This window comes from Cynocephalus volans, chromosome 1 (assembly GCF_027409185.1).
Source record: "Cynocephalus volans isolate mCynVol1 chromosome 1, mCynVol1.pri, whole genome shotgun sequence".
NCBI lineage: Eukaryota > Metazoa > Chordata > Mammalia > Dermoptera > Cynocephalidae > Cynocephalus > Cynocephalus volans.
The window spans coordinates 111,714,657-111,739,822 of record NC_084460.1 but is presented as its reverse complement, the minus strand read 5'-3'; the positions used below and the strand labels follow the sequence as shown (position 1 = coordinate 111,739,822).

The 25,166-nt window shown below is 37.3% G+C and overlaps 1 protein-coding gene across 10 annotated transcripts in view; it reads right to left on the bottom strand.

The window, feature by feature from the left end:
• The window catches only part of LPP (LIM domain containing preferred translocation partner in lipoma), a 670,167-nt gene that overhangs the window by 382,209 nt on the left and 262,792 nt on the right, over positions 1–25,166 (bottom strand). For all 10 annotated transcript variants that reach the window (XM_063111732.1, XM_063111742.1, XM_063111717.1 and 7 more), the window contains one exon: positions 4,320–4,432. In XM_063111732.1, the coding sequence (XP_062967802.1) occupies positions 4,320–4,432 (113 nt within the window). The remainder of the gene's footprint in view (positions 1–4,319; positions 4,433–25,166) is intronic.

Genomic DNA, 25,166 nt, shown 5'->3' with positions numbered 1-25,166 from the left:
CCCGGCCTTGCTAAACACACACCAACCCACACATGCAGACCATAAAAGTAGGAGATAATTGCAAAGCAAGCTGCTGCTGCTGTTGCTGCTGCTACTGTTGTTGTCAGGGTCACAAACTACCTACAAATTGACTAGGGTTTGCTGACCAAAAGGAACAAGGCAAAGGGCCAGGAAGGAAAAAGCATCTCAATCACCCACTTGGTATGTTCTCATGGGTCAAGTTATTCTCATATTCTCACCCCACAGAAAGGACAAGCATTTCGAGGGCATTACAGCTTATGGTGACTGTTTTACTTTTGCTCTGGCAACACTGCCCACTACCTCCACTCCTAACCGCAGGAGCCTGGATCTTCTCTTATATCAGCCTTCACTTTCCTCATCTCACTAATGGGCAGCAAAAGGAATGGCCTGAATGACAAGGTGTGTCCAAATCACATAAAGCCAGTCCAGCTGGCTGTTTCTGTGAGTTCATGAATGAAGGTGGCCATGGCGGTGGTCCTAAGTTCTTTAGGTCTAGAAGTCAATTTCTGTCATTCCATACCTGTGGCCATGATGGTACTAGACGGAATCACAAAACACAAATTCCAGTGCCAGTTCTGTGCCAGCTAAAACTTCCAGAGACTTTCAAATTATCATTGTTAAATGAAATACGTAAAATGGGTAAGTGGAAAAATGATTATCAGCTACCATCCTCATACACATAGATGAGCTTTGAATATTTTTCACAAGAATAGGACCAAGTTTGCTTAAAAGCTTTTGGAGACTGACCTGAAAACAAATGACTTCAGAGATGTCTCTTCTTCCTCCACTTTTCCACTAATTCTGGGCATAGCTTATGTTGCCCTGTCGTCAATCTCACCTTAGGAAAGCCACCTCGACTCTTAGAGACAGACAGCACCTATCTCTCTCCTGGCCTGACCATTCCTTTGACTGTGCATCATTTTCTAACAGGGTAGGAAGAAAATCACTGTGAGGAAATCATAAAGAACAAATTTCAGTTCAATAAGAAGAAATTTTTAACGTTTAGAATAACCAGTGATGGACAAAAAACAGTCCGTTTTCTGAGGTGGTGGGACTGGAGTTACACTAGCAAACACGCCATCATGTCTGAATGAATAGAAAAGGAGAGATGAAAATCCCTCACTTGTTTTCCAAGATTCATCTTTTCTCATAAAAATGAGAATTCTCCAAACAAGAACACTTGACACTAAATATTTATTTGCCTTCTGCAAAGAAAAAAGTTTATAACATATATTAAAATTTCATGGAGCCAAGTAAAACTTTAGCAGCACCTGGTCTTTCCAGATAAAAGCATATAACCCCCCTACTCTGAATCTTGGGGCCTGACAGAGGACTAAAGCAAAACCAAGAACCCCAGCCATTTGGTACAGTGGAAAGAAGGTCAAGGTCAGGAGTCAAGATTTCTCAAATTCAGTAAGAGCTCTGGCAGAAACTATAGGATCCACATCTCCTTGGTCTCAGTTTCTCCATTTCAAAAAAAGGGGGGGGGGTGATTAACTCATTCAGCAAACACTGGAAAGGGCTGTAACTAGATGTCTGGTGCTCGGATTGGACTAAATGATTTTTAAGGTCTCCTTCAGATCTGAAAATCTTATAATTCTGATAGACACACTTAGTAGACATAGTTTTGGCTCTGACCTAAAAATCTGGCTAGAAACATAAACAGACTTCTACATGAAAACACAGAATTATCAACAATAATATGGACTTGGCAACATGAGGTTTCACCATAGCTGAGAGAAAAAAGGGCAAAATTATCTCCAGTGATCATATTACTTTAGGTTACCTTATAGCTCTTATCTAAGGTGGTGCAAATATAGCCAGAGAAGGGCCAAGACACTATCACACCCAAGTTACTACTGCACAAAGGAAAGTCATGTCCATTTTCTATTGAACTCGCCAACGATCTGTCATATGAAGAGTCTCAAAAAAAGCATGCTTCTCCCTCCCAGATTTGTCCTTTCCCATTTGGCAAACTCTATTTTATTTTTTATCTTCCTCCCTTCTGTTTCGCAGAGAACTTAAGCCAACACAGCAAAAGGCTTTTTGTTTATTTCCTTCCTCTTCAAAAACAAAGCCATGGTTTGAGTACATTTACCAGAACAAGGTCCACACAGAAAAAGACTTTTTGTAATTTTATGAAAGCCCCATGTTTGAATTTTTTTTTAAATGGCAAAGCATTTTTATTCTTGTTATTTTTAGATTTACATAGTAATACTATAACATCAAAATATCTGTATAGCCATTTCAGTTTATCAATTTCAAATACATCTGTATTTCATTTTACTGTAAGAAGGTATATTTACCTTCTTTCTAATTATGAGAAAATTGAGACTTACTGTGACCTGCTCAAGATCACACAACTAGAATAAGCTGCTCAGCTAGTTTTCAAACACAAGTCTTCAGTCACTAGGTCAAACAACCTTTTGAGAACTAAAGATTTAAAACGTAACAAAATAGCTTCCATAATGATCAAAGAGAAAAAAATACAGTAAGAGAATTTCTAATTATGCATATTAAGCGATATACAAAGAACCACCCCCAACAAAATAAGAGCAGAGGTATATAAAAAGGAAACTCTAAGGATTTTTTTTTTAATTTTTATGAAAAAGGACAAAAAAAAAAAAGGAAAAGAAAATCATATTATTTTTATTTGCCAAAAGTTCTATCTGTTGCATGAAATAAGCATAGACTTTGTGGGACCCTTGTTCATTACTGGCATCTGATCTTTGATTTTACTAGCTTACCACAGAAAAATAAATAAATAAAAATAAAAATGCAGGAACTCTGTGACATATACGAGTACTCGTATATACAAGAAACAAAATTTTTAACAGCCTTTGAAAGATTTGTGCTTCAAACTGAATTGTAACTTACTGGTTAAAACTGGAACTTCCTAATTTCAACTGATCAATAATATAAAAAGCTTCTGCTATTTTTAAACATCTGGTACGTGAAAATACACTCCCCAAGAGATCCACATGGCTCATTCCCTCCTCTTCTCCTTCAAGTCTTTGTCTGAGTGTCACCTTCTCAGTGAGGCCTTATGACCATGCCCACCCTGGGTAAGCCATATCCCCCTCCCAGCTTCCCCTACCCATAGCACTTATCCCATTCTAATGTACTTCATGACGTGTATATTTGCTTACTTCCACTAGTTCTACCAACTTGTAAGTTCCATGAGGGCAGAGCTGTCTGTCTTTTTTGCCACAGAACTCCTAGTGCTTGAAAAATGCCGACAGAGAAACATAGAATATTTGTTGAATGAATGAATCATTTCTTCCTTTATCTCCTTCAACTTGAAATTTAGGAGAAATAAAGTCAGACAATGGACTAAACCATTTTAGCAGTTATTTCCTATGGCTTTTCCTCTTTTATACTTCCTATTATGGGAAAAGATGGACTGAATAATAGAATAAACCTGCATGCACCAAACAATTATCAACCCATAACTAATATTTTTTCACCTATGTTCTCACTCAGTAGCTTCCTACTCATTATTTTGAAGCAAATACCAGACACCATTCCATTTAATCCACAAATACTTCTGATGTTTCTCTAAAAGACAAGAATCCTTTTTTATTTCAGTACATCTACATTAAAATGATCACACCTAAAAACACAACAAAAATTGTATGAATTTATTAGTTTTTCTTCCTAACATGGATGATATCTTCAGACTAAATGGTGGCAGCTGGTCACCAGTCACCTGTGATCATAGACTGAGAACTACTTTTAATGTCACTTCTGATTCCAGACCTGAGCTACTTTGCAATCAGTGCTCTCTGGAACACAATAATTCTATACAATCGATACATACTTTTAATTTGCATCCTTGAACTTACCCAGAAGAGAAAACTCTAAGGATTTTTGCTTTTGCTAGAAAGATGTTGCCGACCAATTAGGACCCATGGTGACCAACCAGAGCCTTAAAATGTCAGCCCTATCATTTAGAATGCAATGTTTGTGGATAGAGGGGAAAAAGGCAATAAAAAGGTGTGGCTGTGTGCCCCAGGATAACAAGAAAATGTGGACTTCTCAAAAGGCATTCCTAAAAAATGGATTTGGGTTTTGAAATAAAATTCGTAGGTAAAAGGATTTCCAGGGCTTCAGAGTGTAAGCCAGCAGAACTCTGACAAGCGTGAGTTGGGCATTTTGCATTAAAGTACTGCAGCGCTTTGTAAGTTGTAAAGCTCTCCATAGGCTCTGGATAAATGTTTATCCATCACAGAAACAGTCACTGAATTCATGAGCTTTCTAGCATGGCTTATTAACATGACTTCAACCACAGCTTTTACCTGTGCTTTGAAAGCACCTTCATCAAGGGGTGGTGGAGGAGGAAAGTTTCCAGAGCCAGATGGGAGGACACCGGGATCATCTAGAGGTGGAGGTGGCGGTGGAAGAAAATCACCTACAGAAAGAAAATAGACACATGAAGTTAATTAGTAAGCAATTTTATAGTACTCTTTAAAAAGATATATTTGCTGGCATTTTACTCCTTTGCAATTGGCTTTGACACGTAATTTTTGCTTTATATAGCAATTATTCCCTACCCTAGTTCTCCTCGGTTTAATTAGTAGCCTTAAATTTCAGAAGAATAAAGAGGAATAGATCTGATATTTAGAAGTGGTATTAAAGCTAGTCTAGAGAGCTTGAGCACATTTAACAAGAGCAGGGAATGGGGAGGGGGATGGAGGTACTGAATTGTACAAGACTTGGTACTTACCCTCAATAAACTTTCAATCAAATAGAAGAGGAAAAAATATGTACGCAAGTAAGGATAATGCAAGATGCAATTTATGAAGGCGTACAAACAAACTTCTAGAAATTAAGATAAAGTAAGGCTTAAGTCCAGGTGGAAGAACAAAGAAGGCCATAATGCCAAACATTATGATGTAGAGACTAAGTCCACCGTAGGAAGAAAGATGGGGAAACATAGGCACAGAGGTCAAAAAATTCAGGGCATAGAGAATAAAGAGCAAATCATAACACGGCAAAAACACGGGTATGGAAAATAATACTAGCGAGTTATAAAACTAAGAAAGGTGATGAGAATAAGCTTTTAAGTGTGTTTCACATCTAACAAAGGATTTCAATTTTATCATGCATGCAATAGATAACTACCAAAGATTTCTAAGAAAGAAACAGTCGGTTACAATATGATTTTTAAAAAACTAATCTAAAAGTATGTGCAGGACAGATTAAGAGAAAGTGGAATAAGAAACATCCAATTTTCAAATCTATATACAATCCAGGAGGGAAGTAATGAGGTTTCGGGATACCAAGAAACCCAGTATCTCTGGCCAACAAGAACAGCACACTGAGGCTAGAGCTGTTGAAAGAAAACATCTAATGTCTAAGATCTGAAGTATGTACATATATCCAAGAGCTGTATGCTTCATGGTATGGAATCTTTTTAAATAGTCTTTGCAAAAAATTCTGCTGGGAAAACAGAAACTTCCACTTTGTAACATTTTCTCTACTTCTTTTCCTTTTAAAAATAATGCTTTTGATGTACTGGGGAAATATTCTCCTCTATTTATGGATAAGTAGCTTTTCCTTGCATTTCAGCTATTCAACACAGCATTCTCTATTATTAAATGAGATGCTTTCAGATAGTATCAACACATCACAACTTAAGTCTTCAGAAAAAGAAGAGTCTAAGAATGGAAGGATGGGCACAGTGGGAGGAGGTGGATTGTTTTGGTTGTTCTGATACACCTGCAAAATGATTCAGTTGGCCTCCATTTGCCTTATAAATGACAGTCTTAGAATTTAAAAAGTAGTTAACATCTATCAAGTCTAACCCCCAGCCAAATTTAGACTACCAAGCAGTCAAGCATGCTATCTCTAGAGAACTCTGTTTCCTGGAATCTCACTGTGCACCAGGCAATGTGCTAAGATTTTCATATGCTACCTCTCACGCATACAGCAACCCTCCATGCTGATGGTTCCCAAACTTTAGAATTCATCAGGATCTCTGGAAAGTCCTGCTAAAATACAGATTGCTGAGTCCCACTCCCTAGAGATTCTGATTCAATAGATGTAGGGAGGGTCCCAATAATTTGCATGTCTATTAAGTGTTCAGGTGATTCTGATGCTATTGTGTCTGGGACGACACTTTGAGAACCATTGCATTAAGCAAAGTAACATATCATTCCTACTTTACACCCACATGATTAGAAAGGTTCAATAACATATTTTATATCATACAGAAAATCTTCTACTTCTCTTACTCTACCGGGTGCATAAATCTATAGACATATTTTGTCCATATCCTTATTAGAGTCATAAGTCTCATAAACCTTTATTAACTTCACTCAGTGCTCCAGTGCTTCTAGACATTGGCTACATATGAGAATCACCAAGGAAGCTTATCTAAAAATGCTGATGCCCAAACTCCATCTCACATCACTTCAATCAGAATCTTGGCGACAGAGGACAGGGAGTGGGGAGGTAGAGTCAGGCACCAGTACCCTTTTAAAGCCCAAGTGACTCTAACGTGCGGCCAGGATAAAGAAACTCTCATCTGACCCACATTTGGCAACAGACTCCATGAAAAAATATTTAATACCTGTTAGGTAAAAAGAACTGTCACCAAGTTCTCCTCTGCTTTTAAAAGTCATAATGTATTAGAAGAATGCTCACAATGGGTTATTAAGTGATGAGGTAAAAGAGGTCTAGATTACTGAAGGCATGACTACCAAATTCTAGTTCACAGCCTAATTTTCAGGCAAAAATGTCTATGTGTACCTTTGTCTTCTTCATATCCACTTTAAAAGGATTTTTGAGTATGCTTTACACTTCATCAGATTCTGTTATGTCATAGGGAATTGTCAGAGCATCAGACAGTATCAGAACTGAACCAAAATCTTGGAGATCATATTCGAAAGGCACAAACAGAAGCCCAAAAAAGCCACATGAACAGCCCAAAACTTCACAGCAGATTAGTCTTAGAATAAAAAGTTACAATTGCCTGTCTCTGAGGTCCCTTCCAACTACATCCCTCTTTACTCTATTTCTCTAATAGAACTTAAATATAGTGAAGCACAGGTTGATGATAATCATGGGAGGGTGAAAAGGAACAGAAAAGGAAAATGGAAGGTAAAACATGAAAACAACAGAGACTGCATATGCTAGAAAAGATTAGGCAGATTTTTAAAAGCCCTAGTGATAACCTCATGGTAATTATCTACTTTATTTAGATCAATTATTAAGTCAGACCAAAGTTTTCAGTTCTTGAAGCTCAACCATCAAAGGCTTCTTACTGCATTCTTTAGAGTGGAGCTCACATTTTTAAAAGATGTTGAGAAATTAGTAAATGTCTAGGAAACAGATGCAAACAGGATACAGGGAGAGAAAACAGATCTTGGAGGGAAGCATAAACTGATTGGGATAGGTGGAATGAAAAGCTCTTAATAACTGTCTTAAATGAGAGTAAGTTATGAGAATTCCGACTTCTAGCTCACCGTTTTAACAGACAAGTAAACAAGGGAAAGTGTTTCTAACTGGTAGTAAGAATAAGCTCAGCTTTAGAGAGAAAGAAGAATTCCCATGTTTAAGGAAGATGGGAAAAAGGAAAGAACAAAATATGTGTATATGTGAGTTGGGGGAGAGGAGGTCCTTTCCATTCTGGTAGATTTTTGAAAACAATGAAACGATGAAAGTATATCCACTTTAGACACTTAGGTGGTTACCATCCTGGAGAAAAGCACCTGGATGAATGAGCTGCAGTACCTTCCAGTTAGAAATCCTAAGCTGTAGACCTTCACATTAGTGCATGCCCTGTCTTCTCTGCCTTGCTGGGGTCATCCCAATGCAACTCCCAGACCCTGTGACTTACCAGGGCATTGAATAAATCAAACAGGAAAGTTTAAATATATATATATATATATATATATATATATATATATATATAAATGATAGGCAATGGTATATCAAATCTAAGGTAGAAACATCACTTTTAGAAGAGGCGAAGTGGCCAGACATATGCCTACAAACCTGGTTCACTCCACACCTCTTCCCTTCCCATCCAAAGCCTACCCACATGCAAAATACATTTATGCCTCAATTTCCATGTAAAATGGTTTATTCAAAGTTATATAACTAGTGAAATACAGAGCCTGAAAAAGATCTTCATCCATTGCAACTGAGGAATCTGTCATTATTTTACCCATTTATACTTTTAAAATTACACATACACACACACACACACACACACAAAACACACACACACAGAAAAAAAACTTTTCAGTACCTACAAATGTATCATCTCCAAATGTTCAGCTGAGTAAAGTTTTAAAAACCATCAGTTTTAAAAACCACCAGGAAATGCTGGAATGCAGCAGAGGCCAAGAGAACAACAGAGAATAAGTCCCATTTAATGCATCCCTTCTCAGTTTTCTCAACCTACTTATTATCTGTTGGTTACAACTAAAAGTATAAAAAGAATTTCCTTGATTTACTCAACGTGTTCTTTCTACACAGATGAGGACCTTTCATGCTCTTTTCCCATCCCACTTCTGCTCTTTTCTCTGACAAAGGAGGGGTTGCTAATTTGACCAATCAAGCTGTTACTGTAAGGATCTCAGTTTTAGAAAACAGCATCTAGGGCATCTCTCTCTTCTACTTCCTGCTTCAGACCTATGCAGCATCTGGCTCCCAGGAAAGACCAGCCAGCTATTGTCTGGAGCATTCTCCTTGACTCTAAAGATGAAGATCAGGATGTCAAGCCAAGTCCTTCAGGGATGCAGCTCCCTGAGCACGCTGGCTCCTAAGATACAATGGTGTGAGGAGTGGGTGGGATAAAAAGTCTGCTTATTCCTAGAGCCAAACAAAGCCTGTGCACCATCTCAGTGGGACCACGGACTCTGTCCTGGAGGGACGTCAGCACTCATGTAGCTATTAATGAAGCTGCGCCTGAATTTCCATTTTCACCTGTTCCTTGAATGTGCAGCTCCTTTGAGAATGCTCTGAGAGAAGTGATAATTATCAGGGCAAGGCTTGGGCATTCCTGGTTCCCTGTCGTCAACATCATCAAAATAGCAACAACCTCCCCCCGCTCAAATGACACATCCTCTGTAAATGAAAAGATATGTGATCTTGACAAAGTAATCTTTTTAGTTCTCATGCTAGACATCTTTAGATCTTATTATGTATAATTATACATTAGAAAAATTAAACTTCCTATTTTTCTTACATTTTTATTTTCACCTCTTTAACTCAAAAACAAATTGTTGATTCTGATAAGTACTTAATTTTCTAACATACAATGTCATTTAAAAGGAAGGACTAAGATTAGAAATAGTGATGAAGCACGGGATTGATAATGGTATAGGGAAACCAGCACTCATATACCACTAGTATGAGAAGTGTTAATAAATAAAACTTTTCCCAAGAAAATTTGACAATAGGCATCAAAACCCTTGAAAGTATAAACTTTAAGTCATCAATACCACTTTTAATAAATTATCCTACCAAAAAAGTAACTGAAGAGTGTGTAGAGAAGCAAGTTCAGAAATCTTCATCACAATGAAATAAAATGGAAAAAAATCAGAATGTTCATCAATATGGTATTGATTGAAAAATAAGTTACAGTCAATCACACACTGGAAAATGGTGTAGTCATCAAAATGATGATGTTGATCTATATCTGACATGTATTTATTAACTGAGTGTTTTCTATGTCAGACATCATTCTAGACCCTGGGGCGGGGGAGTGGGGAGACAAACAAACAAATAAATAAATAAAATAAACAATAAATGCCATCCCCGTGGAATTTATACCATAGCAGGAAGAGAAGGATGCTTAAAAAACAAATAAATAAAACATACTAAATTTCAAATGGTGATGACTACTGTAAAGAAACGCAGAGCAAGTAAGGGGGATGGGACCACTAAGGTAGTGGTGAGATGCTGCAGTTTTAAATAAAAAAGTTGAGAAATACCTCACCAAGGTGGTATTGGGCAAAGACTTATATCTAGTGAAGGAGTGAGCACGAAATATCTGGGGAAAGACATGAAGAGCTGTTTCTGTTATATTACCATGTTAGGGGAAAAGTAGGCTACTGAACAGTGCTTATAATATGTCCCACTTTCATATAAACCTGTATGTTAGCAGAGGTTGTCTATAGCTCAGGAGATAATAAGTACTGTTTTTTATTCTCTCTCCTTTTGTCTTATTATACAATAAATGTGAATTCCAGGCATGCATTTTTTAAAAATCAAAAGGAAAATACTTTGAAATGAATTGCAGAATCTACTAAAACCCAGCATTTAATTTCAATGCATCATTATATTTACCCTAGCCAAAATGTAATGTCTCTGTCATTTTTCTAAATAACTTAGCTTGAAATGCTCTTTGAGGTTCTCAAATTAAAAGCAAGAAGAATTATCATCTTTAAAGTAGATGATGTCTCCCTGATTTTAAATTGGACAGTTTCATCCATATTTAGCTAAAATAGAATCTCGGGGACTTCACTGAGTTCAACAGTACTCTTGTCCAATTATAAATAAATACTCTGTACAAAGGTGGAACACCTTAGTGTATGGCATGTAATCATGTTTCTCTACCACACAGTGGTTTCCATTTGTCACATAACAAATTCAGCTTCTCAGTTGAAAACCTTGAATGGATTTCAAATGGTATGATATTAAGAGGACAGTCTAGTTCTGCAAATGGACTAGAACTAAATAGTACTTTTGAATACACCAAGTGTCATTTGTCTTATAAAACACAGTAATTGCTATGTAAACAAACCACATCATATATTTTGGCTTCCAAAGATGTGTTCAAAATAAATAGGGCAATGAGTTGAGCTTAATGCATCAATCTTCTACCAGCTATTGAGATACCTTCAGCTCCAATACTAAAAAGCAGAATATTCTCAATTTAAAAATGAAATAAAAATTAAAAATTCATGTTGTGGACAGAGAATGAGGGAACATCGCAAGAAAACAAACAAAAAAAAATCTTAATTTGCCACTGAGAAAAGAAGCTGTCAAATATCAGCATGCTGACAGAATATTCCAAAACTATCCCTTCCTCTTAGAGATGGATGATCACAGGGTGATGACCACTGAGGCCAAAAATCTACCTTCCTTTCAAAGACAGTCATGGAGCCTGAAGGAGTGTGATTTCCCAATAAAAACACTTTAAACAGGTCATCTAACTTATTCTACCACTGCTGTATCTGGCTATAAAATGGACCATCCTTATCTCCAGTGCCAATGCATCGTTCCTTCCTGACTCGGCTCCACTACAGCACTTATTCTGCTCTTTGTTATTTTCATTGCACATCGGTTTGCCCTAGTAGACTAGGAGCTCCTTGAGGGCAGGCTCTCTGTTTTACATATAGCATATAGAACACCTAGGAGATGCTCAGTAAACAGCAGTAATATTACTAATTATTAATAGTATAAATCTATAAACACTGAAACTGAATTGATTGAACTCAGACAGAATGAACACATGTACTTTTCCCATGGTCAACACTGCCCCTTTTTGGGCCACCAGTACTGTAATACTGGTGGGTCATAGATCCTTCATGATGCTAATAGTTAGACAGTTGATCACAGTCTTCAAGTAGGCATCTGGTTAAGGGTTTTTTGTTTGTTTACAGTTTATCTTGCTAGGAGCATGTCTTCAAAGTACAGGAACTGAGTCCTCATCCCTAAGTTACCACCTGGTTATGGGGGCACCATAGCCTCCAGAAACACGGCAACCCTCTGTACTGTACTTGATCTTTCTTCCATGATAAAAGATCTGTCAATAGGTACTAAAAGTGTCTATATCCCATACACAGGATATGTGGAAAGTCCTTCAAATCCTCCAGCAATTTTGAAGAATCAAATCTCATCCCTTAAAGGAGAGATGGGAATGCAGAAGAAGCAAAGAAAATGAGGGAAGGTAAGAGAAGATGTCTTATGGACATAATTTCAAAATGCTAGTGCTTGAGGTGTTGAAAGAAATCTGATTTTTAACTGTGGGTGTGCATCAAAATCTCACAGGGCACTTTCTTTTACCACGTATCCCCAGGCCCCACACTAGAATTCTTACATCAGAATCTTTACAGTTGGGCCCCAGACACAAGCATCTTGTAAAACTCCTGGGTGATTTTGATGTGTAACCCTGGTTAATTAGAGTCACTGATCTCCATGAAAAACAAAGCAAGACTGAACACCTATCGAAGATTAAAGATGACTAAGGAGACATGGCAACTAAACGCAACATATGATTCTCAATGGGATCCTAAACAAGAAAAGGGATCTTAGTAGGTCAATTGATGAAATGTGAATAAGGTCTATATATGAGGAAGAAATATTGTGTCAGTGTAAACTACCTGGTTTTGTGACTCTACTGTGGTTACATAAGATGTCAACATTTGGGGAAACTGAATGAAGACTAAAGGAGAATATATTATTTTTCAATGTTTCTGTAAAGTCTGAAATTGTTTCAGAATGAAAAGTCAAAATTTATGTTTTAAATTGTAAGGAGCAAAAGCCAATGAACTATCCATAACTTTATTTTATAAGATGGAGAATTTTTCACCAGTGTGGTAAAGGGAAACAGCCAAATAGTGTAGAACCACACCAAGAAACCTACTGTGACCCCAAATCTCCTAACTTGTTAGCTGAGAACACATTTACCACATGATATGGATTGTGTCCTCCAAGTTTTAGGTATTAGTAGCTTGATCACCAATGTGGCTGTTAAGAGAGTGGGAAATCCTATTATGATAATTGAAAGGTGGAGCCTAGAAGATGTGATTAGATTTTAGTACCATGTGGTAGTGAATGTACTAATAATGGTGGTAAGGGGTGTGGTTCTGAGGACTTTAAGAGGAGAGTATGTGACATGCTGCTCTCTCTCTGCTCCACCATTTCTGCCATCTGAGACCCCTGCATTGCTGTAAAGCCACCACCAAAGAAGACTCACCAGATATGTTCCCTCGACTTTGGACTTCCCAGCCTCTGAAACTATAAGCAAAAAAATTTCATTTTCTTATAAATCACCCAGTTCCAGGTATTTTGTTATAAGCAACAGAAACAAACTCATACACCACACTACATGGCAAATTTAGTGCCATGCACTGTGGTGTAAAAACAGGGACCTCTTGGGAATGATGAGAAAAACTGCTGTACCCCTACAACTTCAGAAGACGACAAAGAGAAGAGATTCTTACTATTTAACAGACTTGGAAGAGATGAGCAGGAACACGTAAAATATCTTCAACAAAATCCAGGCTGAATGCAGCATGGATAGGCTGGTAATCCTAGCTCGTTGGTCAGCAGCAATGAAATCCCATGAAACTTCCTCTTCCCCAATGTTGGGGCCCATTCCCCTGCTTCAAGAGAATCCTCCAGGACAAGAATGGCTACATGAGCCTAGGGGCCTTCTGCGATTTCTCCAGTCTTCGTCTTTTATGCACAAATGACTTCAAATTCTTCTCACTGAGAAATTCGTGTTACTATTTATGTAAAATGATGCCAACCATTACTCATTCTCCTTCAACCCTGCCATTTATTTCATCAGGACTAAAGCTTAGCAAATGTATAAATGCTTTAAAAAATCAAATAGAGACATTCATTTCATTTCAAGGTGGCTGTTTTTTGGCATGTATTTATTTATTTATTTTTTCTAAAGGAATACTGGAACTGACAGGTACTTGCTCCAAAAATTTACTTCACCACCTGCTAGCTGAAATATTGCTTTCATGGATTTATATTGTATTAAAAGGTCACTGGCTGTTTAAGTCTTAAACAGTTTTAATCATTCTAAAAGTCTCTTAACAGTAAGAAAAGGAAGCTCAGAACAAACAGCAGCAGGGACTCTAATTAAAAGGGCCAATTCATCTAATTTTATTTGGGGTTAATTATTCAGGATTCACTCTTTGATGTGTAAGGAATAGCAATTAGTAATTTTAGTGATTTGAGAATCATTGGAGGTATAATCAGTTAAAATGAGTGAGTGTTTACAACACAAGATGGTGAATTAGTCTCTCTCAGCTGGAGAACAGGAACATTAGGCTCCAAGAGATCAAGGCTAAGGATTTCAGACCCTAGTAATAACAGTCACTTCAAAATAAAACACATGTCAACAGCCATCTAGCACTCTGTTTACTTTTAGCTAAGGCAAGGCTGAGAAGCTTCATGTAACTGCCTTTAACCAGATCTTCATTTTTGCCACTGTCCCTAACCATTTGCTTCAGCTTGGCTCCTGCCACCATGGTAACCATAAATGCATTACATTAAAAAAGCAAATCTAAATGAATGTACAATTATAAGCAACATTAGACCCAGAACAATCATGGTGCTCCCTGACTCCACATCTGCGTTTTGATTGCTGGCTGAGCCTTGCCAGCCAAACCAGTGCTTAAAATTGGATGCAGATATGTTCTCCCACTGACCTGTTGACCTTCTCTTCTTTCTTCTATTTTTCTATTTACTCCATCACAATGCTCCCAAACACAAAGGCTGCAACCCCCCCCCCTTTTTTTGTCCCAACCACTTACTGTAAATGCAGGCAAGATATATTAAATTATCCCAATTTTTTCAATTCATTTACTGTTCTCCTTCTCCACTGCCACCAGAATACTTAATGCATAGTTACATCATATCTAGACTAAAGAAATGGCTTAAATGGTCTCCATTCTCCCTAATCTGGTCCTTTCCAACACATCTTATATACTGTAGCCATGTTAAAAACTTCCATTGCCCCTCTGCCCACAAAAAGCCTAAACTATTTTGAAAAAGACAAAGTAGGAGGAATCTCACTTCCTGATTTCACAATTTATTTCAAAGCTACAGAAATATAAAGAGTGTGGTACTGGCATAAGGACAGACATACAGACCAATGGAATAGAACAGGGAACCCAGAAATAAACCCTCACATAATGGCCAACTGATTTCATGGCAATTATGCTGGAGTTTTAGAGAATTATGGTTTAGGACTATTGAAAGCTTGGTAAAGGCCCTGCTTGGGGCTTCCCAAGATTTAACAGAACCTCATTCTGGACGGGAGGAATCCTATAACTGGATGGGCTTCCTATGAGGAAATGGAGAGATATGTGACAAGCTCTGTTCACCACACACCCCCTGGAATGCTCTGCTGAGTATGCATCTTTTGAGATTACTGCTGCAAACAACAGCTCTGGAAGTTTTACGTTTCAGAATACTCACATTTGCTAAGCCATATACCCAGTGATCTGCCGGACTGCCTTCCCTTGCTTCCCAGATCCCAAAAATATGCTCACACCTTCCTCTCCATCAGGACTTCCTCCTCCACCATTTCTTCATATCTGAACCCAAGCTATTCCTGGAGGCCCAGGTCACCTGCCAACCCTACACAGCTGTCCTTGGCTGCCCCCAAAGGCATCTTCTCCCTTCTAGCCTCTAAAGCACTTCTAGAGCACTCATCACAGTGTGACTTGCAGAAAATGCATTGGCCCTTTACCTCTCTGCCCTGTGTGCCCCTTGAGGGCAGACATGTATGATTTATCATTCTCTCCCAACAGCAGTTCTTCCAATGCCTCATGGAGTTGAGAGGGAGAAGAGTTGGAAAAAAATATTTGCTAAATGGGTATATGCATAAATTCTTGACAACTACAACAAGTTAAATCCTGGCCAAATGACTCAGCCTTTAAAGGAAGAACCTGAGAAACTGAGCAGTTATCAATCTCAAAGTGTGTGTATGTGTGTGCTATATTTGTGCATGTACATGCATGAGTGTGATACACACACACAGACAAAGAGAGTGAATGAAAGAGACTCAAGGGAACATCTCCATGCGGATGATCTCTACAAAAGGAATACCCTCTTCCCTTGATCAGTGCTACAGTTAGGTGACTTAGATATATAAAAGAAACAGCCCTGTGGTATTAAAATATATCACTTCTAGTTATACCTGACCATTTACTAGCTGGTAATGAACTTGAGAAAATCATGAAACTTCTGAGTCTCATTTTTTTTTTTTACTTGCCCTTTATACTGCTCAGGGTTGTGCAGACCAAGGTAGATAAATGTAAAAATACTTTTAAAACTATAACATCCTACATTAACATAAATTATTTTTATTGTGAGATGATTCTCAACGTGACTTAACCATAAACACTTTCTTCAGAAATATTTAGAAACTCAAACACAAAATGTAATTAATATTTACTGAGTATATGCTATATATACTCTTAACATGGCTCTCAGCACACCGTGGTTCCAAAGAATTAGGGGTAAAGACAAACAGAGAGAGAGAGAGAGAAGCATCAGAGCATAACTAAAACAACAGCAAAATGAAGTCCTAGCAGCCAAATAAACAAATATTGTGTTCTCCCGGAATGTTTAGAAATCTTGGAAAGGAATCTCATGCAGAGCTCAGAGGCGGCACTGACTTGGCACATCAAGTCCTTCCGCAACTGATTAACCTGACGTTTCCCTGGGTCTGGGAGTATTACTAGGTCACTTTTCTTTTTTTTTTTTAATGGACAAACTGTTCTTGAACAGTTTAGAAGACATAAACAAGCTATTGTAACATACCAAAGAGGGCAGTTCTGTCCTCAAAATCCAGTGACATAGCCAAGACAAAACTACCACCACCACCACCACCACCACAACCAGACAATCAGACTAACAAACATATCCCAGTGCTCTTTGCTTAGTTGTGGATGGGCTCTTTTTTGCCCACTTTGATCTATAAACCCATAGCCCCACATCTACAGTGGTTAAGTCCCATATCAATGCAAAGTTCAAAAGACCTCCAAAATCTATTGGGTACTCATCATCCTAGAACTTATGTTTCTTGAATTAGAATAGATAGTTCAAAAAGTAAGAGGTTCTCTTGAAAAATCAAGTTTTGTCTCTAGGGAGGCACTCCAAGAAAAATGTCATTCCTTGTATTTCATTCACTCTGCTTTCTTCTAGTCCTCACACTAGGAGATCATGTGATGACAGACAGTCCCCAATTGCAATTTGGTGACGTCTTCTGGGCAGAAGTTCAGGTACCTTGTTATTTTAGCAGAGCTGGTCATAATTTAGCTGAGTGGGGAACTCGTTCCCTCCTCCTGCTTCATTTGGCCAGCTGCCTCGGAAGGTCTTTCATACCAGAGTGCAATGGATTTATTGCTCCCTTTTCTTCCTCCAACAATAGTTCCAGTTCTCTGAGTTTCAAGTTCAGTGAGCTCAGCTTTGGCATTCAAGGATCTCCTTATATCTCATCCCTAGAGCATTTGTCTCAGGCCCATTTGCCAAGGACATGGTGGCAGTTCCCTTCCTGGCACTTGAGTCTGCAATATTATGCTTCTTCTCATAAATAGACCCATCCCATCACTTGAGTTACCTCTCCAAGTCCTACTGGCAATTCCCTGGCTTAACTGACACTAATGTTACAACTTTATAAACTCACAGAACAATCAGATTAGAAGGAAATTGGAACAGAACAAGGAGGCTTACTATTCCAGGGATCAGAAAACAAAGGCCAAATGGCCAAATCCAGTACACTTCCTGTTTTTGTAAATAAAGTTTTATTGGAAAACAGCCATGTCCTTCATTTACTTGTCTATGACTGCTTTTACATTCCAGTGGCAGAAGTGAGTATTGGTGACAAACTCTACAAGGCCTAAAAAGCCTAAAATATTTACTGGAATTACACAAAAGTTTTCCAAACCTGATCCACAAACTAATTTTACAGATGGGAAAATTAAGATTCAATGCATATCGTGTATAGCACTCAGGAAATACTAGTTCTCTATAGTGTCAGACAGGACATTTAATGCTCCTTTAATGTGGGACTGTGTTAAGATAATTTGTTTAAGACAACATTGCTGCTGTTGAGGAATTCATTGTCTAGAAGGGAAAGCAGACATATAAACAGATAACTTTCAACATAATATTTTTAAGTTTGTATTAGTTTTCTTGTTATTAGAACAAATTACCACAGACTTCATTGTTTTAAACAATACAACTTTATTATCTTACAGTTCTATAAATCAGAACTCTGTCATGGGTATCAGTGGACTAAAATCAAGATGTCAGCAGGGTTGCATTTCTTTCTGGAAATTCTACAAAGAATCCGTTCTTTGCTTTTTCCAGTGTCTAAAGGCTGCCCTCAATCCTGGGCTTGTGGTGCCCTTCCTCCACCTTCAAAGCCAGCAAAGCCAAGTTGAGTTTTTTCTCACATCACTTCAAAGACCTCTTCTGTCTCCCTCTTCCACTTCTAAGGACTCTTCTGATAACACTGAGCCCACCCATATACTCCAGGGTAGTCTCCCTATCTTAGGTTAGCTGATTAGCAGCCTTAATTCCAACTGCATCATTAATTACCCTCTGCCACATATTCTAACATATTTGCATGTTCCAGAGATTAGGCATCTTTGGGGGCCATTATTCTGCCTACCACAAAGTACCATAAAGGAGAAGCGTCTGCACACAGCACTGTAATACCCAAAGGAGAAATAATCGGTACAGGAGTAAGTGTAGAATTCATGGTGCATATTATCACATAATTTTCCAAGAATTTCTTCATATTTCAGCACATTTCTAAAAATTTAATCATATCACTTAAAATAGTTCTAGTTTGTTCCCACACATTGTTCTTTTCCTTTTGTAACTATTATCTTGCTACCACATTTAAGAAAATATCCTATTAGACGTTAGGTTGAGAAATATCAGGAAGCAAATCTTAGTTAGAATTTTGCTAAGCTAGTTACATACTCTCCCTGTGGGACTGCTTTCTTGGCTCCATTTTATGGATAAGGAAACTAAGCTTCAGAGAGATTAAGAATGTGCCTAGAGAACTGAACCTTATAAATAGAATGAAAAATCTTAGTACAGGGTTTCTCTGTGATGGTCTACATGGCAATGTCTTAAAAAGGTGGGTGAAAAAAAAATCTATCACACTGAGAAAAATGAATGTTGTAATCTAGCAAAAAGGTGAAGCTATACACAGCATGTACCAGAGATGATAGGAACTATTTCATTTCAAGTGTATTTAGCTCTTCAGACAAAAATATAACTGAGACTAAAAGACTGAGCCTCTAACATTATTATAATATAGAAAGAAAAATTACAAGTTTTTTTAAGGAAAAATATAAAGTTTTACAGTAACATATTAACAAAGGTTTATCAATAGAGTGTAACTGCATTTACAAATCCTGAGGCTTAACAGTGAAAACTAAATAGAAACTACCTGGTTCAAGAATGTAAGAGTAACAAATAACTGGAATTATTCAAGCAGAAGCAAAAAGACCACTTGACATGAATATTAAAAGGAGATCCAAGCTTTATAAATTGAAGGAACCCACTTAATGGCCTTTAAAGGTTCTTTCAGCATGGATGGTTTATGATTCCATCACTCAAAGTGCAAGGACCAATTTAGGGCAATAAGAGACTCAGGCTTCTCTTTAAAGGGTATAGTTAGTAAAGGCCCCCTGATGCCATGACTGGGCAGTAATCCTAACTGTATGTAGGTGCTTACCAAGAGTATTACGTACAATTTTCTAGGCAAGATCAGGCAAAAGGCAACTTGAATGTGGACAGTACAAATGACTGACCTTGACTCCTACATCTCACTGCCACAATGAAAATGAGACTCTTAATATCCAGAAATTCACAAAAAGTGATTTTCTACCCATTCTGAGTCATGGTTCTCCACAGGACAAATGAGTGCTCACCAGGAGGTCTAAAGGGGACTACCTAGTATTTGAACCCTTGCAAATCCTACCTCAGGGATGTCTAAACCTACTTTATGGAAATAGCCTGTTCTCTTTGACTTCATGGGTATGTAAAGGTTTGGTGGAAAGTCTTAAAAACAAGTAAGAACTGTCTGGCCAGGCCCTTGTTAATGGAGATGGAGATGATGCAACAATATTTCTTAAATTAAGGTGTACACATTTCCACCCTTTACAATAAAAAAAAAAAAAAAAAGTGAAATACCAAATTACCAAGACGGAAAATTCCCACCGTAAACAACTAGGGACATCCAGTCACATGAGCTACAGGGCCTCCTATTAAGAGAAAAGACACATACATTCCCACGCAGAACCCTTTCTTTCTGAATAGAGCAAAAGGTGCAGGAAATAGTTTGATAGAGACATTATATTACTTAGACAAAACTGAACTAGATTATCTGTTTGTTTATTAGATTACAGCTTTAGGCACATTGTTCTATGCTAAGAACTCTTGACATGAGCCGACATATACATTCTTTGGAATGAAGGCTTTTGTGAAAGCATTTTATGGTACTTAGGCTCTTAAAAAGACTTGTGAAAGTGGTCACACCACAGGATTAAACCCAATCTTGGGGCCACCACTTAAGAGGGCCCAGATCACTTCACAGAGCCTTAACCAGGACATGTGAGCTTTCTTGGACATAACACCAAATGGCTCCAACTTATTCATTATGGAATTTCTCATACTAACCTCCACCCCCTCATCTTAGTAACAAACCAAACACAAGATCCTGGGTGCCAAAGGAATTAAATGAAAGCAGAGTACTCCAGAAATAGAATTCAATTAGGTTTAATTTTTATCTGTTGCTAAAGGACAAGACATACTCCTGGTTTTACCCTTATTTAAATTTCAGTCAGGTACTTTCGTAAAATAATAAATAAATCTCCGGCACATATCACACCATGTCTTCTGTTTCCATATTATCCTAATTCAATAAAAGATCATGGCATCCACGTGGGTTGTAGTTTGTTGGGTTTCCTTTTCTTTTCATAGTAAGATTTTTTCAGCATCAGACTGGGTCTGAAATTAAACAAGTGTGTGAGATTCAAAGAGTCTCACTCTAAGCTTCCCAAACCTGTAAAGGACTGAGAAAGGCAGTTCATCCCAAACCAACAGGGGTACAAATGGGAGAGGACCACATATTTCTAGAAACAGAAGAACTTCCAACAACTCACTCAAACACCTGCAGCCTTTGTTTCTCTGATATTTAAAGTGCTGGGCTGTGGAGTGCTTCTTAATCCTTTCAGTTATAAATAATAAGTATTGACCTATCTTTGTAACCAATAATGTATCTACCTTGTTGCTCTACTGATTAATGTCGATGAAATCATTTGAAACCATGACATCTCAAAGTTTCAGTCATCATCAATATTTTAAAGAAAGGGTTCTTTGCACCAAAACTTACAGACACTAATAAAGTACATCTTAATATTTACTCTTACTTTTTCCTAGATCTTCCTCCATTTTTGAATCATTTACACCAACACTGTATAAAGGAACTTCCTGAAATTTTACAAATCCTCTATATTATCCCAATATTTTCCATGTGTGACTATTGAGCATTTGAAATGTGGCTAGTGGCTGACAGATTAATTTTTTGTATTTTAAATAATTTAGATTTATATTCAAATTCAAATAGCCATATGGGCTAATAGCTACCATATCAGACCTTACAGATTTAGTCATATTATATTTAAGATGTTTCATTCCACTCTGCCCCACAAAGAACATTCTGCTATAAAGCATAAAATCCAACCTCTTTGTGTTTGTCAAGATTTCAGTAAAACACACTACCTTATTAAACATTTACATTAAAAGCTAGAGACATGAACACATTCCCATTTATTTAAGTAAAGTAATACCTTTGGGCAAAAGAATCATGCTTTACTTTGTATCAAAACTCCAAATCTGATACTTTGTCAAGCCCACTTAGAAATGAGGTGCTGTGATTAGGACATAGTTTTCTTAGTATGCAGCTGGTATAATGTGAAGTAACAAGCAACACAGTGAAACACCCCAGGTGCCAGTGCTGGCTCTGCCACAGATGCATCATAAAGGATGGTACAACGACCAAAGCACATGAAGGATGCAAAGATTCCTCAGGTAAGCCTAGTACAGAACAAGGAATGAACAAAAGCTGGTGAAATGACAATTCTCCATCTCACCAAAAGGGAGATAAAGGAAAGGGCTGTGCATCTGGTAAAGTTTCCACTCTGATCCTATCCTAGCCATGACTAGACAGCACACTGATCATGTCCTCTGACACAGCAGAGAGCATTTAATAAAATTAAAGCAGAACTGGACTCTTGCAAGCCCTCTTTCTTAAAAGATATTGCAAAGATGGCTAAGAAAATCTATAATAAAATGGGGGAGATGGAGTGTTTACATAGGGATAGGCAGACATTAATGGAATAAAACATGCATGCATGCATACTAAATATATAGCAAAAGAGACACCACAAATTAATGAGTAATGGTAAGACCACTCATTAAGTGGCATTAGAAAAAGAGAGAAGTCATTTAAAAAATCAGGTTAGATCCTAACCTTTGATTAAAAGTTTTTTTTTTTTTTTAATCAAAACCAACTTGTATACACTTCCACACTGGAACAGAATTAAAAATAAATACCCATTAAGGTAATACATTTATAAATATATATATGAAGCTCATATAAATTGGATAAACACACTAACAATACAGAAATGATTTTTTAAAAAACCAATTCCGCAAAAAAGGATATATATGTGACAGACAGTAGAGTACCAGGCTGAAGAGTATGGAATTTAGAGTAAACTCTAAACATGGTACTAATTGGCTTCACTACATTGGGCATATTACTTAATGTCTCTGTTTCTCAGTTTTTCCTTCTGAAAAATGAGAATATTAATAATAATATCTGCTTTAAAAGTTAGTTTAAAGAAGTAAAAGAGTTAATGTTTAAAGAGAATTTAGCACAGTGGCTGACAATATGTACCAAAGGTGCAATTGGTTTACAAATATGTGAAAAAACATAGCTTTAATAATTCAAGAAAAAACATTCCCGTAAAGTTGGCATATTTTTTAAAACTTATGAACATATGTTTAAATAGGAACTATTATGCATTACGAATGGAAGTATAATTTGGTAACTTTAGGAAAAAAATTTATAAAATGAATCTAAACCATTAAAAATCCATTGTACCACTTGATCTAATAATTCCATATATGGGAATTAACCTGAAATGCTAGGTGGGATGATAAAAGTGGAGAAAGGAGGGTGGCGAGGGAGGGAAGCTACATGCCCAAAGGCTTTAATAGTGAAGAACTGAAAAACTAAATCTCAAATATTAGTATATTAAGTATATGGCCATTAAAATTCTGACTATAATAACTGTATGTTAGATAACTAGGCATATGTAAAATCTATCGAAAATAAGAATGCCACTATTTAAACATGACTCAAAATATGAAACCATGATTTAAAAATACTTGATAATACTGAATGGTTCCTTTTATATAAAGTACAAAAATAGGCAAAACTAATCTACGTGGTTAGAAATCGCAGTGGTGGCTTTCTGTGGGAAGTGGAGTGGTCTGGGTGACTGGTGAGGTTCTGTTTCTTGATCTGGATGTTTTTTACATGTAAGTATTCAATTTGTAAAAACCCTTGAACTGTACATTTATCATATGTGCATTTTTCTATATGTATATTACATTTTTATAAAAGGTTAAAAAATACTTCAAGGAACTGTAACAATATGTTCATTATTCAGTGATGACAGTATGGCTTATATTTTCTTTTATCAATCAAATGAATTGTGTTACCTGTATAATTTTATTTTAAGAAGACTATGGAAGTAAGTAATATCTAGCAGCACAACCAAAAAGTCTCTGGGTTGGAAGGGAAGGTCATCTAGTTAAACCACAAACTGGCCCTTGGACATCTTGGTATCCTCAGGGGTCACTAAGCTAAGGCTCAACAATTCTGTAATGGGAAGAAGCTCACCCCCTCCTAGTGAAGCCCATTCTATCTTTGGACCACTTTGTCAGAAACGATTTTCCTGTACTGAATGGAAATCTGCCTCTCTGGAAGTTCTGTGTTTTAATTTATTTCTACCCTTTGGAGTCCTCCAAGTCTCGCTCTGGCACCCCTTGTTACTGTCTTCTCAAAGTCACATTACAACTTCTGTAACAGTTCCTCATAAGACATGGTGGAAGCATTCTCTCTATCTTGGCTTGTCTTCTCTGTATAACAGTAGCTCTTCTACAGTGGAGTAGCCAGAATTGAAAACCAAACTTTTACACGAAGCTAACTCCCCTCTATTAATGGACACACTTTGCTCTATATTGCTAATGTATATCAAGTTTATCCAAAGAAAAGATTACTAATCACACAATTTCAGACATCACCAACTGGCTCTTTATCATTTTAATCATGTTCCGTGTTTTCAACACTTTACCAATGTTCTTTCAAAATAACAGTTCAGAGGTGAAGAATTAAACCTATACATATAGCTTCAGAAACTAAGAATGCAGTTTTCTAAAATGTTAACCTGCTTTATAAGTCATAAATAAAGAAGTTGGAAGGCTATTCCTCAACACTAGAAATAAAATCAGGGCTAATAATGGGAATGAAGGATTAAGAACATTGTTCCAACAATAACTGGCCCTGAAAGAAGTCAAGTTCTCCACAAGAGACAAAGCCTGGTATTCAAGCCCCACCCTCTCCAGGATGAAATGTTTAATCCCATGATCAGTCATTTAAAGTTTTCAAAGGCTAAAGCAGAGAGAATACCTGAAGAGTACTGCTATGGTTTGAATGTCCCCACCAATACTAATGCTGAAATTTAATTGCCACTGTAATGGTATTGGGAGGTAAAGCCATGAAGAGGTCATTAGGTCATGAAGACTCTGCCATCATGAATGGTATTAATACCATTATCATGTGAGTGGGTTAGTTATTGCAACACTGGGGTTGTTATAAAAGCAGGTTCAACCCTATTTCCTTTCTTTCTCAAGTGCTCTCTTCCGCCCTTGCCCTTCTAACATGGGATGACCCTCACCAGATGCTCACCCCATGCTCTTGGACTTCCCAGCCTCCAGACCATAAGAAATATTTTTTTTTTAATAAATTACTTAGTCTGTGGTATTGTGGTATAGTAGCAGAAAGCATCTTGTTCAATTTCTTTGTGCAGGATATACAAAAATGAATCTAAAGTAGAGGTGCCATTCTGAAGAGCACACAAGTAATTTGTGAGAAGACCTCTGGGTAGTCTTGATATCTGCACTCCAACCTCAGCAAGTCTAAGACCTGTGCACCCTTTGTTTACGGATATTATTCTAATTCAAGAAGGTTGACATATCCAAGGAAAGTTGGTGTTAGTATTCATGAACAGAAAGTTGTCTGTAAATCAATGAGGCAATTATTTATTTTCCAAATATTTTTA